Raw genomic sequence first — 17,031 nt, 5'->3', positions numbered from 1 at the left:
GGTAAATTTGTTGGTCCAATTGTCACAACAGCAGTCATCGACCTTGCTCCTGAGACTACCATCTAGTGAGGTAATTGTGGTCTGTTCTTTTGCAACCTGCATAACTGTGGGCTAAGAAAGGGACTGAATCTATTAAATTATTCCACAGAGGTCACCCCACAGCAATCACATGATAATTACTTTCTGCCACTAGGAGTCTCCATTAGATTCAGACTGGTAATCTGGAAATAGAAAACTGCACAGCATTGCTAGTTCATTGACTCATCCATCAGTCCAGTTTTTATTTAGATGCAGTTGATATGTGACTGTCTAATACACTGATTCCAGGTAGACAGAATACTACTGTCTCTTTATCTTTTCTGGCCACTAGAGGGCAGGACAATAAATCCATGTGTATTGAAATTAACTTGCACTTCATTTGAATTTTGAAGTGTTTATAAAGAAAATGAAATTAAATGTAATTATCACCTCATGTAGTTTGCCTTGTGTAAAAAATAAATATGTTTGGGCTATCTTCAGCACCATTCCTTCACAATATGTGCGGATTTATTTTGACAGTTCCCATACTTTTAAGGTAACACTGTTATAACAGTGGAAAGATACAGCTGTCTTGATCCTTAATGTGCTTGTCAGAGCAGGACACCAAACTATACAATACAATACTGGATGCAAGAGAACATAATACTTGATTCTGCTACACTGAAAAGCAGTTTCACGCATAAGTTCCATTTATGTAGGCACACTGATTTACCAAACACCATTCCTTTTCATGTTTTATTTTTTCAGTTTAACATCAACATTAAATTTTGGACAGAAGAAAGTTAAACCTCTAGGACAGTTTCTGTATTAAGAAAAAACTACTTATATTTGAACATCAAAACACTATTAATGACACCTTAGCCAAGAAGCTCACTGCAAGTGACCCTCTCGCTGAATTCGAAAGCGTTCTTTTTCCACTTGTAAACGTTCCTTCTCAATCTGCAGCTTCTCAGATTCATATTTTAAAAATTGCAGCCTCTCTTTCTCTAATTGTAAACGTTCCTTTTCAAGTTTTAATTTTTCAGTTTCTAGATCCAGAGGCTGTAAAATGGGTTTTTCCACTTGGGTGATGTCATTTTCCAGGGTAGGTTTTTCAGCACGCAGAGCCTCTAGCCTCAGTTTCTCCCGCTCAATCTGGATCCGCTCCTTCTCCAGTTGAAGTCTCTCATGCTCGAGGGATACATGCCGTAATCGCTCCTTTTCGATCTGCAAGCGCTCTTTCTCCACCTGTAGTCTTTCAGCTTCAATATCCAGCCGCTGTTTCTCCAGTTCTAGTTTTTGTTTCTCCAAGTTTATGAGCAAATGAGAGTCCTCGTAGGCTAGTCGGGCTTGAGCAGAGCTCAGATTTCCAAACTCTTCAATGTGGGTGAAATCAGGTAGGTCACTTTCCTTTTTGGAATCTGGCAAAACTGATGACAAAATTTCCTCCTCTTCCTCAATAGGAAACTGTTGGGAGGAATGAGAAATATAATTATTTCATGTACCTCTTTATACAATATTGAGTCAGTTACACCCATGCAACCTCACTGAAAATAGAGCACACTTCTGTTGTTTCTAGTCATATCTCAGAAGTTATTCCAGACATTCGTTTCACTTGGTGCCCTACACAATTCGGGTGTGTTAAACTCAAACCCGGAGTTTTCTGCTGTTACAAAGGCATGGCTTATTTGATCAGGAACAAACTCCCATGTGGTCATGAAATATAGAAGACAATTTTTTCGGCATATCTCTGCTGTAAAGTTGCAGAAAAAACAGCTGTTTATTCTGCAAAGCTTTGTTTAAAAATTGGTTGTGGATTTTTTTTTTTATTTAGATGATCTAAAAGAATTTTCAGATTTACTGAAAGAGAACTAGGGTTAATAAGTAGGCATTGTTTTTAGTTTTCATATAGGTTCCATGACAGGGACCTGGGACATTTTAGGAATTTCTTTTGACCAATTATTTAACATATGAATCGGAATTGTAAGCTATTCAGTTATGTAACATAACGTTGCTTTAACTAATGCTGTAAAGGATCCATCACTAAAACAGTTTGATGTTGTGTTTTATTTGAGATCTGCTGCCTTTTTTCTCATATGTTCCTGTGATGGGGTGTCCACCCCACACAGGACTGGATGAGATGACAGTGGCTAGGTAGGCTATTACCTCCACAGGCTGCACCTAGAGGAAGAGCCAGGGAGCAGGAATTGATTGCAAGCAGGCTCAGTTGGGAAGGAACAGGCGGGGCCTATAAAGCCAGGAAGCTGGCAACAGACAAGGGCTGCTGGGAAAGGGCAGTCACTCCCTTGGAAGAACGAGGTTTTGGAACTGGTACACCAGAGTAAGGAGGGGAACCAGGAGTTGTAGGAATCAGTCCAAGAAGCAGCAGTGAGGGCTGGGAGAGGAATGCCCAGAACTCCTGGGTGTAGGGTCCCTGGACTGGAACCCACACTAATGGGCAGGCCTGGGTTCCCCTACCAGCCACTGAGGGTACTGTATAGACTGGCAGGGCAGTGAACGGGAAGACTGCTTGGGTCAGTGTGGGAGTAACAGAACTGAAGGACTGTACCCCAGAAGGAAGGGAAATGGTGAGTGACCTAGCTGGAGAGCTGAGTCATGAAGAGGATGCTGTGGTTCCTGGGAAATGAGGAGCTGCAGACCTGGGAGAGAGATGGTGTGATGGCATGTGATGACGGAAAAGGGTGTAGCCCTTAAGAGCTAATCCAGAGTGACCAGGAGGAGATGCCAGATAAGCAGTGAGTGGTGCACCCTGTGACAGTTCCTAACACTTCAAATTGTGCTAAATGGGGAGAAGAACAAGATTTGTTTAACTGATGCTTTAGTTATTTTTATTGTCTCTTTTAGACAATCTGGCCCCAAGCCTTGGGTATAGAGGGACCTTGGGTGTAGCAATACTGGTGTGGTTCCACAGTCCTGGGAGCACTCTAAAAGTTCATGCAGGGGGTATATACCCGTGTGCTACAGAACCATACCACATAAGTGGTCACTGTGCCCCAGTGAACATGGAGGTTTGGGTTAAGGTGGGGACCAAGCCTGCGAAGGAGCAGCACCAAGACCAGAGGATCTGGAAAAAATGTGGATTTACTTGCTATTCCTCTAGCGCAGAAGGAACTCAGAAACTGAGGAGGCTAATTCAGCCCTATTGTTGCAATAGTGGTCACAAAACAGTTCCAATATCACCCTAGCTTAGAAGAAAGATTCCTTCCCATCCTGTTTAGCTCCCGCACCCCTACTTGGCACCCTTCTTAGGGCCTGGTCTACACTGTGAGGGGGATCGATCTAAGATATGCAATTTCAGCTATGATCTTAGATCATAGATCGACTTAGACTCACTTACTTCACGTCCTCGCAGCGCGGGATCAACCGCCGCCACTCTTTGCTTCCGCCTCTCACCGAGCTGGAGTTCGGCAGTCAACGGGAGAGCGATCGGGGACTGATTTATTGCGTCTACACTACATGCGATAAATCGATCCCCCATAGATCGATCGCTACCCACCGATCCGGCGGGTAGTGTAGACATACCCTAACTGTTCAAGCCATGCATTGGGTAAAGGCTTTGCCCATAAATCAATTTTTTTCTCATGGCACCTTAAGTTAAAAACAGAACAGAATAGAATAGAATAGAATAAATCTGCCTGATTTTGGAACATACGGAACAGTATCTCCCTAGATCTGTATTCAATATGACCCTACAAAATCAATTATTAGAATTCCATCTGATTGACAGTCTCAGAACTGGCAAGATCACTCCCACCCTCCTCCTCTTCTCCCCATGCTACTGCTCTATAGATTTCATTGTTGAATGGTGGGATGCTGTCTATTAGGAGTTTGATACCAGTGGTAAAATCAACCAACCATTTCCCTCTCTCAATTCATCTCTCCTGTCCAGCAGGATTGTGTTATCATGAGTGACACCAAGACTGCTTTCTCATCCTTGTCTCCAGTTGGAAATGGTTGGATTGTGACAGAGATGGGTTACTCCTCCCCCTATTCTAATGTATGTGCAGGGGTGTGGATAGGAGAAATACTAAGCTAACTCCTCCTTCAGTCTATATGGATACTGCATCCTGTTTGAAATAAATTAAGTCTATGGGGGAAAGGAAAAAGGAAAACAGAGGCATAAATACATTTAGAAGATTAGTGAATACATGTATAGTTAAGCAAAAAACAAGACCTTATGCAGATGTGTAGGTTGCTGGATTTAGAATATCATTCAAATAACAACAGAGCTTGTCACACGAGATTCTCTAATTCACACAATCAGACTGTCTTGGGAAATTATAATATAGAGGACTGTTAGCCACAAGTGTAAAGAAAGTCCCAAAACTGGAGTGAAAAGAATGGCCGTACTGAACACAACTACAGTGCATTAACTACTTACTTCAAAATTCTGTGGATCCTCCTCCTCTTCCACCTTGATTTCTGTTAAAGATCCACTGGCTTCTCTGAAGTCTGTGATATTTAGCCATTCAAAACTGTTTTCATTTGTAAATCCCATTTTCTCATCCATCTCTTCATTGACAGAGTCATCTAAATCGGATGACGGAAGGTGAAACCCAGCACCTACCAGTTTGATGTTTGCATTCAGACGCTTTCTCTTCATGAGTGCTCTCCAATCAAGGTATCGTCTTTTCACTTCTGTCCCCGTTCTTTGCTCTCCTTCACCTACAGCATTCACACACTCTGCGATTTCTTCCCAAGCCTTTCGTTTCATTTCATTAATTGTTGTATTAAGCTGCTTGGAAAAAAGTACCTCTTTCCTTTTTCTAATTTCTTTAAGGAGTGTTTGAGTTTCTTGAACGCTAAAATTGCTTTTTCTTTTTCTTTTTAATTGTTTCATTTTTTCCATCTTTAAATCTAATAATTGTTACTGCAGCCAACTAAAGAGATAATATGATACTATTCAATTTATTTATACACCCCTGAATTAAAAAACAATCACAAACTGACACTCAGTTCTTCAGGTAGTGGGTTTTCTCATTACTTGGTCATCTTTCTATTTGCCAGGCTTGTTAAGATCCTAAACGGAAAGAGCAAATAATATAAATTTCAAAGATATATAGTGATATTTTCATCCCATGAAACTGACTCCTAAATCAACACTGCTAAAGAATCTATATGCTGAACTGATCATTCTTCTATCTGATAGATTAAAACAATTTTTAAAGAACGTTTGGAATATAGAGTAGCTATAAATAAGCCTCTCTGTCCTCACATGAATTACAAATCCATCAATATATATCTGTCTCACACACTGTTCAGATTGAGTTAATATTTCTATTATAAAAATGTGACTATTTTCCTTTGGCTCTTACAATTCTGCCATTTTAAATTTGCTCCAATCTGAAACTTGACATATAAGTCTCATCTTGTTTTTTCTAAAGTGGCTAAAATTGATAAAGCCATTTCTTCAGAGATGTAAAATATCTGAGTGAGAGACAGTTCTCAGATGACTTTAAAAAGTTATTTCTACCTAAAAACAGGTTCATTTTAAAAGCTGAGGTTTTGGGGGGGGATTTACTATTTCTGAACCATTAAAATAACAACAGAAGAACTGGAATGCTTCCATTGACACACAGAAAATAGGAAATAGTATTTGCCATTTCAAAAATCTTCTTGAATTAAAATTTTCTTAATACAAAAAATATATATAGGAAGAAATCCCTACAAACTCAAAACGTACAATCCCATTCCTTCAACCTTTCCTCCCCTGGCTCTCTGCCACTCTTACCCACAACAACCCATGTCAGAATATTGTTAAACTAAGAACAAATCAACAAATTCAGGCAAGCGTGGGCTCAAGAGCACTTTTCCCTAGGGCAAATATTCAATTTAGAAATAACTATGGTAACTGTATTTCTTATATAAGTTATTTTTTACTTGCATGATAACAGGATTTTGCTTCTTAAAAACACATCTGCTTATTGTGAATTCCCATTTACAAACATTTCCTCGGCCACTAGAATCATAACAGGAGAAATAAGTAACAGAAATAGATGAACTTTCAAAGAAAACTGACACTCTTATTGCCTCTTCTGGAAATAAGCAAAAAGACAAAAGAAAACATCTTGTTTAAAGAAGACTAGGTTAACGCAAACTAGATAACTTGCAGATCACGCCTGCAATGTCCATCCAGGAGAGTTAGAACACAACATGGTAGTTCGTGCTGCAGTTTACACTCTTATAGCCCAAACTGTGGGGCTACATAGATGTGGCTTTAGAACATGACTGACTGTAAATGGTTCACTCACAAACATTTGCATGTGAAACAGCATCTTTCACAGCGTTGGCATTTAAAGATCCTGATACCTCACTGACTGCTTTGAAAAACTTTGTATTTAGAAATAATTCTATTTCACTTTCATAGAAATATGTAATTCTTTTCTTTTATTAACATATTACTGTAGATTTTTTCCCCCAGTAAGAGTTGATTAATTATTTGTGTTTTCTCTCCTCCTGAAGTCATTATACTTTGCAAAACCATGATGGTCATGAATAAAAGATTTTTGGTTAGGAATGAAAAGCAGGAATAGATAAAGATGAAACAAATATTTTTTTCAAATGAAAGTGTGATTAATGATAGATAGCTAAGAAAAAAGACAGAAAATGATACCGTGCAAGGAAAATGATTTCTAGGTAAGAAGTGTTTCAAAGCCATAAGTGGAATATAGATTTTAACGGTAAAATTAACATTAACTAATTCAGGTCATTTGAATCCACCTGACAGATGTTGATACTTAGAGTAAGGAAAAGAAAATGTATAACTGAGACTGCCTGAACCACAGTGTTTTAGAGATTTCTCATTAGAGCGACCAGAGCCTATCACATATATGTATGTGTGTACATATTTACATATATGCAAATACACTGTCTGTTTTATATAGGACAATGATTTGCATGTGCATTAGGAAATGGAAAACAATTTCACAGAGAATAAAGATATATCAGAATGGACAACTGTATGATGGTAATGTGGGTTGCAGTCTTGAGGGTGAGGGTGTATGATGGGGTGTACTCCCACACCAGACCTGAGACAGCTGCATTAGGCCAGGCAGGCTCAATCAGCCAAATTAGTGGCAAATGAGAGATTTAGGCTGTGTGAGCACCCTTGATTAGAAAGAAGCTCACCTGTGAGGGAATAGGTGGGGACTTCTATAAAGCCAGCAGGCAGGAAGCCTGTAGTCTCTCTTCCCAGAGAGAGGGAGAAGGAAGGGGAGATAGAAATCCTTGATACCTAACAGGCCTGAGAGAGAGAGAGGTGTCTTCTGACTAGGAGAACTGGAGAAACACAGTAGGAAATAGTCCAGGGGCTAGAGCAGGAAAATGGGTGCAGTCATAGACCTTAATCACTTGCTACAGGGTCCTGGACTGGAACCCTGAGTAGAGGGTGGGCCTGGGTCTCCCTACCAACCACTGCAGTGTGGTATTGCTTAGGGCAATGAATTAGAAGACCACCTGCATCACTGCAGGAGTGACAGGGTCAGGGCAGCAGACATGAGGACTGCCTGATGCAGCTTGAACAGAAAGACTTTGAAAGGGGAATCACAAAGTGATCTGGCTGGAGGGCTGAGTCATAAAGCAGCTGTGCGACAACTCTGTGAACAAGAGACTAAGATGATGGAAGAGAAGGAAGGGGGCACTGACCTGAGCAAAGCTAATTCCTAAAAGTGCCTGAAGGAGGCACGATCAGCAGTGAGCAAACCGCCCCATAACAGGCAGCAACACTGTAATATTCCTGTAGATGCAAAGTGAAATAAAATTATGCTGGAACATTTTATCTGATCTTTAAGTTTTTTTTCTCTAACTTTTAGTATTTCATTCTCATGGGCCTACCATGAATAGATACTAGTGCGTAGAGGGAAGCACTATATTTGATTCTAACTCACAGTAAATCAATTTATTTAGTACCTGCTGTTTCTTCTCCAATTCAAATTACAGTGCAATCACCTCTCCTTTTGGCTTCTAGCAGTTGATTTTCATGACCTTGTGGAAGAAGGGAAAAAATTAACAAGGATTTGTAGGGAATTTTAATGCATGTTAGTTTGTTAGCAAAAGTTAGGCTAGCTGTAACCCTAATAACGTAAGACTTGTAAAAGCGAGGATAGTGTAAGGTGAGTAAAAAAAAACTGTGTAAAAAGTTATTATGACCTTGCACTAATAATCAAATACGTAGACTGGCACCAAGAAGTGAAAAAAATAAAATAGCAGGATGGCCTATGCATAAACAAAATGCAGCTGTTGCTCATTATTGTCTGTATTATTGCTCAATCATTGTCTGTAACAAAGGTATAAATGCTTGCTGTGATTGTTTACCTGTAGAGAGACCTGTCCAGGACTGGGGCAACCCTGTGTCCTAGGGCACTCCTTCCCTCAATTGCAATTGCTTAAAAAATAATAAAGTATTTAATTTTGCTGCACCCAAAAAACCCCCCAAAACTGCGTTTTTCTCCGACAACCTAGCCATCAAACACTACGTTTAACCTGTGAAAGTTTTGTAATTTAAACAAAAAATCATAGAGCAACTTAATTATCCAGAAAAGTTACTGATTTGCTGATTAGAACTAAACAGTTCAATCAACTTTTATAAGTTCAATTGTATTTGTCATCTTGCTGAAAAATGTTAGATTCAGCTGAAATCCTGGGGCCAAGTACTCCTTTATTATACTGGTGTAATTCCATTTAAATCACTGGAATTGGAAAAGGGTATTTTGATTGGTGCTGGCCTTGTATCTTTAAGCATTTGCAAAAGTTTCCAGTGGGCTGTTTTCTTTATTATTACAAAACTACATTTACACAGTTACATCCAGGCTTTAACAGCAACTTCACATTTGAAGAAAACACTTGTTTCTTCTTATGAGAACAAATTATTTTACTTTTTTCACAGTGATTTAGAGACAGCAAACCTGACTTGGTCTTTTAGCAGAAAACAAATCCTATTTGTGTGAAATTCTTGCAAATAGTATAGATTTCAAAAGAATTGCTTAAGTATGACCATACTGGCTCAGACCAATAATTCATCTAGCCTAGCATTTGGTCTTCTGACAGCGGCTGGTGCCAGATGTTCCTGAGGGAATGAACAAAACAGGGCAATTTATTGAGTGACCCATCCTGTCATCCAGTTTCAGCATCTGGCAGTCAGAGGCTTAGGGACACCCACAGCAAGATGTTACATCCTTGACCATCTTGGCTAAGAGTCACTGGTGAACCTATCCTCCATGAACTTATCTAATTTGTTTTTGAACCCTAATTGCTGGCAATGAATTACACAGGTTGGCTGTGCATTGTGTGAAGAAGTACTTCCTTATGTTTTTTTTAAACCTGCTCTGTTAATTTCATTGGGTGGTACCTCGTTCTTGTGTTATGCGAAGTGATAAAATACAATTCTTTATTCACTTTCTCCACACCATTCATGATTTTATAGACCTCTATCACATCCTCTCTTAGTCATCTCTTTTGTAAAATGAACGAACCACTCTTTTTAATCTCTCCTCATATGGAAGCTGTTTCATACCCCTAATCATTTTTGTTGCCCTCCTCTGTACTTTTTTCTCAATTCTAATATATCCTTTTTGAGATGGGGTGACCAGATCTGCATGCAGTATTCAAGATGTGCACATATCATAAGATTTATATAGTGGCATTATGATTAAGACTAAGATTTTGTCATGGATATTTTTAGTAAAATTCACAGACAGGTCATGGGCAAAAAAGAAAAATTCACAGGAAGCCATGACCTGTCTCTGACTTTTACTAAAAATATACCTGACAAAATAGGGATCTACAGATCCCCACACTACCTGAAGTGGGGCAGCTGCGCAGGGGCTAGGAGCTGCCTGTAGCTGCTGCGGGCTAAGGGACACCCCTGCCACCTGCAGCTCCGCTGCTTGAAGCTGTGGCGTGCCCCGGCTTCCCATGTCTGCCGGGAGCTTTCAGGTACCCGTCACCAGTGGCTGGGAGATGCAGGGATCCCTGTCTCCCGTGGTAGCTGGGACTCAGAGATTCGGCCCGCCGCAGCAGGTGGCTCGAGGATTCCCCTGTTGCCACCAACAGCTGGGGGCTTGGGGATTCCCCCACCCCAGGATTCTCCCATCACCACCTCCTACAGGCAAAGGCTCCAGGATTCCCCTGCCGCCGCCAGCCTGGGGCTCTTGGGATTCCGCTGCTCCTCTGCTGGCGAGGGCTCAGGGATTCCCCCACTGCCACCAGCAGCCAGGAGCTTGGGAGTTGCGTGGCCTGGGGGTCCTCTGCCAGTGGGAGCTCAGGGATTCCCCTGCCACCTTCGGAGGCCGGGGGCTCAGGGATTCTGCCACTGCTGCTGGGGGCTCAGGGGTTCCCCAGCCCAGGGGTCCTCTGCCAGCAGGGGCTCAGGGATTCTCCTGATGGAGGCAGCAGCTCCGGAGGTTCCCCTGCCATTGCCTGCAGGCAGGGGCTTGGGGATTCCCCCGCTGATGGCCAGGAGCCCTGTGCCAGTGAGTCCTCGGGGGTTCCCCTGGTACCCGCAGTGGCTGGGAGCTGCGAGATACCCCACCCCCCACAGCGGCTTGGAGGTCCAAGGGCCGCCAGAGGCACCGGGGGTATCCCGCAGCTCCCTGCCCCACTAGTGGAGGGGACCCTGCAGCACCCAACCACCGCAGGCTGAAGTCACAGAGGTCACTGGAAGTCATGGAATCCATGACTTCCGCAACCCCCATGACTAAATCATAGTCATAATTATGATATTTACTGTCTCCTCCAGCACAGAAGTACCACCCCCCGCCCTGTACCCATCCCTTCAATGCAGTTGTCTGTGTCTCCTGTCTGGGGGCTTGCACACACTAGTTCAACCAGGGACAGCTGCCGGTGAGCCTGGTACCCACCCCAGTGGGTGGGGTTGGGGACGATACAGTGGGGTGCTAGCTCCTGGGAGCCGGGGCCCCATGTTCTGCTCCGCCACTTCAGTTCCTGAGAAAGCTCTGTGGTTCCATGGATACCGATTTATATCCATGGATATAAATTTGTATCCACGCAGGGCTATACACACTGAGCAGATATTTTCAGAGAACTATTCTAGATGACTCCAAGCTCTCTTTCGTGAGTGGTAACTGTTAATTTAGATGCCATCATTTTGTATACATATTTGGGACTATGTTTTCCAATGTGCACTACTTTGCATTTATCAACATTGAATTTCATTCGCCATTTTGTTGCCCTGTTATCCGGTTTTATGAGATCCCTTTGTAACTCTTTACAGTCGGTTTTGGACTTAAATATCCTAAGTAATTTGCATCATCTGCAAACTTTGCCACCTCACTGTTTGCTCCTTTTTCCAGATCATTTATGAATATATTGAACAGCAGTGGTCCCAGTACAGATCCTTGCAGGATCTCGCTACTTAGCTCTCTCCACAGTGAAAACTGACCATTTATTCCTACTCTTTGTCTCCTATCTTTTAACCAGTTACTGATCCGTTAGAGAATCTTCACTCTTATCCCATGACTGCCTACTGTGCTTAAGAGCCTTTGATGAGAGACTTTGTCAAAGATTTCTGAAAGTCCAAGTACACTATATCCACTGGATCCCCCTTGTCCATGTTTGCTAACCCCCTCTAACAATTCTAAGAGATTGGTGAGGCACGATTTCCCTTTACAAAAGCCATGTTGACTCTTCCCCAACATATAGCATGTTCATTGCATGTCCGATGTTTCTGTTCTTTATTATAGTTTCCAACAGTTTGCTGGTACCGAAGTTAGGCTTACTTGCCTGTAATTGCCAGGATTGCCTCTGGAGCCTTTTTCAAAAAATTTGTGTTACGCTATCTATCCTCCAGTTACTTGGTACAGAGGCTGATTTAAGTACATTTTGTAGTTCTGCAATTTCATATTTGAGTTCCTTCAGAACTTTTGGATGAATATCATCTCATTCTGGTGACTTATTACTGTTTAATTTATCAATTTGTTTCAAACCTCTTCTATTGAGACCTCAATATGGGACAGTTTCTCAAATTTGTCACATAAAAAGAATGGCTCAGGTGTGGGAATCTCCCTCACCCTTTGCAGTGAAGACCAATGCAAAGAATTCATTTAGCTTCCCCGAAATGGCCTTGTCTTCCTTGGGTGCTCCTTTACCACCTCAATCACACAGTGACCCCATTCACTGTTTGGCAGGCTTCCTCCTTCTGATGCACTTAAAAAATATTGCTGTTAGTTCTTCTGCTAGTTGCTCTTCAAATTCCTTTTTGACCTGCCTAATTATACTTTTATAGTTGACTTGCCAGAGTTTATGCTCCTTTCTATTTTCCTTAGTAGGATTTGACATGAATGCTGTATGAATGCTCAGAGCTCCACTACGAAACTGGAAATGAGCCAGTTGAAAGTCTTTGGGTTAAATTTAGAGGGGCATGTCACAAGGGGGATGTTATGGTGGGTGTCTGCTACAGACCACCAGACCAGAAAGAAGAGGTGGATGAGGCTTTTTACAGACAACTAGCAGAAGTCTGTAGATCACAGGCCCTGGTTCTCATGGGAGATTTCAATTATCCTGATATCTGCTGGGAGAGAAATACAGCAGTGCACAGGCAATCCAGGAAGTTTTTGGAGTTCGCTGAGGACAACTTCCTGGTACAAATGCTGGGGGAACCAACGAGGGGCCTTGCGCCTCTCGACCTCCTGCTCACAAACAGAGAAGAGTTGATCGGGGAAGTAAGGGTGAACGGCAACCTGGGCAGCAGTGATCATGACATGGTAGAGTTCAGAACCCTGGTCAAAGGAAGGAAGGAGAGAAGCAGAACGCAAACCCTGGATTTCAGAAAAGCGGATTTCAGCTCCCTTAGAGAAATGATGGGCAGGATTCCCTGGGAAGCTGAACTGAAGGGGATGGGTGTCCAGGAGAGCTGGCAGTTTTTTAAAGAAACCATGCTAAGAGCACAGGAAAATACCATACCGATGTGCAGAAAGAACAGCAAGCGTAGAAAGTGCCCAGCATGGCTTAGCAGTGAACTCAGTGGTGAGAAGAAGCAAAAGAAGGAAGCTTACAAAAAATGGAAGCTTGGACAGATGACTGGGGAGGCATATAAGATTATTGCTCGGGCCTGCAGGGATAGAATCAGAAAGGCCAAAGGGCAATTTGAGTTGAAACTAGCAAGGGATGTGAAGGATAATAGGAAGGGGTTTTACAAGTATGTAAGCAACAAGAAGAGGACTAGGGATGGTGTAGGTCCCTTACTCAATGAGGCAGGTATCCTAGTGGTGGAAGATATGGAAAAGGCTGAAGTACTCAATTCCTTCTTCACTTCAGTCTTTACGGGCAGGATCAACTCCCAGACTACTACACTGGGGAACGCAGAGAGGAGAGCAGGAGAGCAGCCCACTGTGATAGAGGGTCAGGTTAGGGACTACTTAAAGACGTTAGACGTGCACAAGTCTATGGGACCGGACGAACTGCATCCGAGGGTGCTGAGGGAGTTAGCTGATGTGATTGCAGAGCCGTTGACCATTATCTTTGAAAATTCATGGCGAACAGGAGAGGTCCCAGAGGACTGGAAGAAAGCAAATATAGTACCTATCTTTAAGAAAGGGAAAAAGGAAGATCCAGTGAACTACAGACCAATCAGTCTCACCTCAATCCCTGGAAAAATCATGGAGCAGGTGCTGAAGGAATCCATCCTGAAACACTTAGAGGAAAACAAGGTGATCAGAAGCAGTCAGCATGGATTCACCAAGGGTAAATCATGCCTGACCAACCTGATTGCTTTCTATGATGAGATGACTGGACTTGTGGATGGGGGCAAAGCTGTTGATGTTGTATACCTTGACTTTAGTAAGGCTTTTGACACGGTTTCCCACAGCATTCTCATCAGCAAACTAAGGAAGTATGGGTTGGAGGAATGGACTGTGAAGTGGATAGAAAACTGGTTGAATCAACGGGCTCAGCGGGTAGGTATCAATGGCACACTCTCTAGTTGGCAACCAGTAACAAGTGGTGTGCCCCAGGGGTCTGTCTTAGGGCCCGTTCTATTCAATGTCTTCATTAATGATCTTGATGATGGGATAGCTTGCACATTAAGTAAATTTGCAGATGACACCAAGTTGGGGGGAGTGGTGGACACGCTGGAGGGCAGGGATAGGATTCAGGGAGACTTAGACAAATTGGAGAAGTGGGCCACAAGAAACCTCATGAAGTTCAACAAGGACAAGTGCAAAGTCCTGCACTTAGGACAGAAAAACCCCATGCACTGCTACAGGCTGGGGACTGTTTGGCTAAGTAGCAGTGCTGAAGAAAAGGATCTTGGGGTTACGGTAGATGGAAAGTTGAACATGAGCCTACAGTGTGCTCTTGTAGCCAAAAAGGCTAATAGCATACTGGGCTGTATTAGTAGGAGTGTTGCCAGCAGATCGAGGGATGTGATTATTCCCCTCTATTCGGCACTGGTGAGGCCGCATCTGGAATATTGTGTCCAGTTTTGGGCGCCACACTACAAAAAGGACGTGGAACAATTGGAGAGAGTCCAGCGGAGGGCAACAAAAATGATTAGAGGACTGGAGCACATGACTTATGAAGAGAGACTGAAGGAACTGGGCTTATTTAGCCTGCAGAAGAGAAGACTAAGGGGGGATTTGATAGCAACCTTCAACTACTTGAAGGGATGCTCCAAGGAGGAGGGAGCTAGGCTGTTCTCAGTGGTGACGGAGGACAGAACAAGGAGCAATGGTTTGAAGTTGCAGTTGCGGAAGTCGAGGCTGGATATTAGAAAAAACTTTCTGACTAGGAGAGTGGTGAAGTATTGGAATGGGTTACCTAGGGAGGTGGTAGAATCTCCATCTTTAGAGCTATTTAAAGTCCGGCTAGACCGCACCCTGGCTGGGATTATTTAGGGAAAATGGTCCTGCCTTTAGCAGGGGGTTGGACTAGATGACCTCATGAGGTCCCTTCCAACCTTTTGATTCTATGATTCTATGACTTCCAATATTAAAATAATGTATTTTTGTTTCTAACCACCTTTTACTCTATTATTTAGCCTTGGTGGCATTTTTTTTGGTTCTCTTACTGTTTTGTTGGTGGTGGTGATTTTTTTTTTTTTTTATTTGTGGTATACATTTAGTTTGACATACTATTATGGTATTTTAAAAATGTTTCCATTCAGCTTGCAGGCATTTCACTCTTGTAACTATTCTTTTTAATTTCCACTTAACTAGCTTTCTCATTTTGTTTAGTTCCCCTTTTTGAATTTAAATGCTGCTGTAGTGTGTTTGGCATTTCACCTCCTACAAGGATGTTAAATTTAATTACATTATGGTTATTATCCCTAAACAGTTCAGCTAAATTCACCTGTTGGACCAGATCCTGTGCACCATTTAAGACTAAATCATGAATTGCCTCTCCCCTTGTGGGTTCCAGGATTAACTGCTGCAAGAAGCAGTCATTAATGATGTCTAGAAATTTTCTCTCTGCATCCCATCCTCAGGTACGTACCTAGTAAATATGGGGATAGTTTAAATCCCCCATGTTATTAGGTTTTCTTTTTTTGTAGCCTCTCTAATCTCCCTGAGGCTTTCACAGTTCCATCACCATCATGGTCAGGTGGTTGGTAGTATATTCCTACTGCTACACACTTATCATTCATGCATGGGATTTCTATCCATAGAGATTCTGTGGTACAGTTTGAGTCATTTAAGATTTTTACTATATTTGACTGTATGCTTTCTTTCACATATAGTGCCACTCCCCTACTAGCACAACCTACTCTGTCATTCCTATATACCCTGGAATTAGTGTGCCCCATTATCATTGTTACATCAAATTTCTGTGATGCCTATTATATCAACAGCCTCATGTAATTCCAGGCACTCAAGTCCACCCATCCCAGTATTTTGACTTCTAGCATCTGTATACAAGCACTTATGAAATTTGTCAATATTTAGTTGTCTGCCTTCATGTGATGTAATTAAGTGGGACTCTTTTTTGTTTGACTATTTCTCTTAAGTTCCTACCTGCACTGCATAAACTTATATCCTCTCCTTTTTACTAGGATATAAAGCATCTCCTTTTATAAATCCTCCCCTCAATGATGTTTCTGTCTGAACCATGTGCTCTGCTGCACCTGTCAGCTTTCCCTCAGCCCTTAGTTTAAATACTCCTCTATGACCTTTTAAATTTTACATGCCAGCAATCTGGTTCCATTTTGGTTTAGGTGGAGCCCATCCTTCCTGTTTGGACTCCTCTTTCTCCCAAAGGTTTTCTAGTTCACAATAAACCTAAATCCCCTTCTGAATACCATCATCTCATCCACACATTGAGATTCTGCAGTTTAGATTTGTCTAACTGGCCCTGCACGTGGAACTGGAAACACTTTGGAAAATGCTACCATGAAGGTCCTGGGCTTTAATCTCTTACCTACCACCCTAAATATGGCCTTTGAGACCTCTCTCCGACTTTTCCCTGTGTCCTTGGTATCTACATGTACCACAACCACCTGCTCCACCCCAGCACTGCAGATAAGTCTATCTAGATATCTTGAGAGGTCTACCATATCAGACAATTCACCATGTGGCTCTCCTGGTCATCAAATCCAACTATCAATATTTCTAATAATGGAATCCCCCATTATTATTACCTCTCTTCCAAATAACAGGAAGGGGTATCTGCACTGATAATACCAGGACATCATCTGGAAGGAGGGTCCTAACTATAGGATTGTTTCTCTCTGCTCCAGTTTGATGTTTTCCTTCCCAGAGGCTCTCATCCTCCTCAACAGCACAGAAGCTGTCAGACTTGTGCTGGGACCGCTCTATTGTGTCCCGGAAAGTCTTCTCTGTCTCCCTTATCAGAGGGGTAGCCGTGTTAGTCTGGATCTGTAAAAGCAGCAGAGAATCCTGTGGCACCTTATAGACTAACAGACGTTTTGGAGCGTGAGCTTTCGTGCGTGAATACCCACTTCGTCAGATGCAGGTAGTGGAAATTTCCAGGGGCAGGTATATATATGCTAGCAAGCAAGCTAGAGATGGCGAGGTTAGTTCA

General features: G+C 42.3%; 1 protein-coding gene across 3 annotated transcripts in view; it reads right to left on the bottom strand.

The window, feature by feature from the left end:
- Positions 1 to 760: 760 nt before the first annotated feature.
- MSANTD4 (Myb/SANT DNA binding domain containing 4 with coiled-coils) overlaps positions 761 to 17,031 on the bottom strand; it is a 24,934-nt gene continuing 8,663 nt past the window's right edge. Inside the window, exons 1-4 of one of the 3 annotated variants that reach the window (XM_032789779.2) lie at positions 7,948 to 8,020; positions 7,684 to 7,774; positions 4,421 to 5,059; positions 761 to 1,485 (exon numbers count right to left, since the gene is read on the bottom strand). In XM_032789779.2, the coding sequence (XP_032645670.1) occupies positions 910 to 1,485; positions 4,421 to 4,888 (1,044 nt within the window). In that variant the 5' untranslated portion in view covers positions 4,889 to 5,059; positions 7,684 to 7,774; positions 7,948 to 8,020 and the 3' untranslated portion in view covers positions 761 to 909. Of the gene's footprint in view, positions 1,486 to 4,420; positions 5,060 to 7,683; positions 7,775 to 7,947; positions 8,028 to 17,031 lie in introns of those variants that run through there. The other 2 variants (XM_032789778.2, XM_075061698.1) reach the window with 2 other exon arrangements.

This window comes from Chelonoidis abingdonii, chromosome 1, assembly GCF_003597395.2.
Source record: "Chelonoidis abingdonii isolate Lonesome George chromosome 1, CheloAbing_2.0, whole genome shotgun sequence".
Classification (NCBI taxonomy): domain Eukaryota; kingdom Metazoa; phylum Chordata; order Testudines; family Testudinidae; genus Chelonoidis; species Chelonoidis abingdonii.
This window is presented reverse-complemented; position numbering and strand designations above follow the sequence as displayed.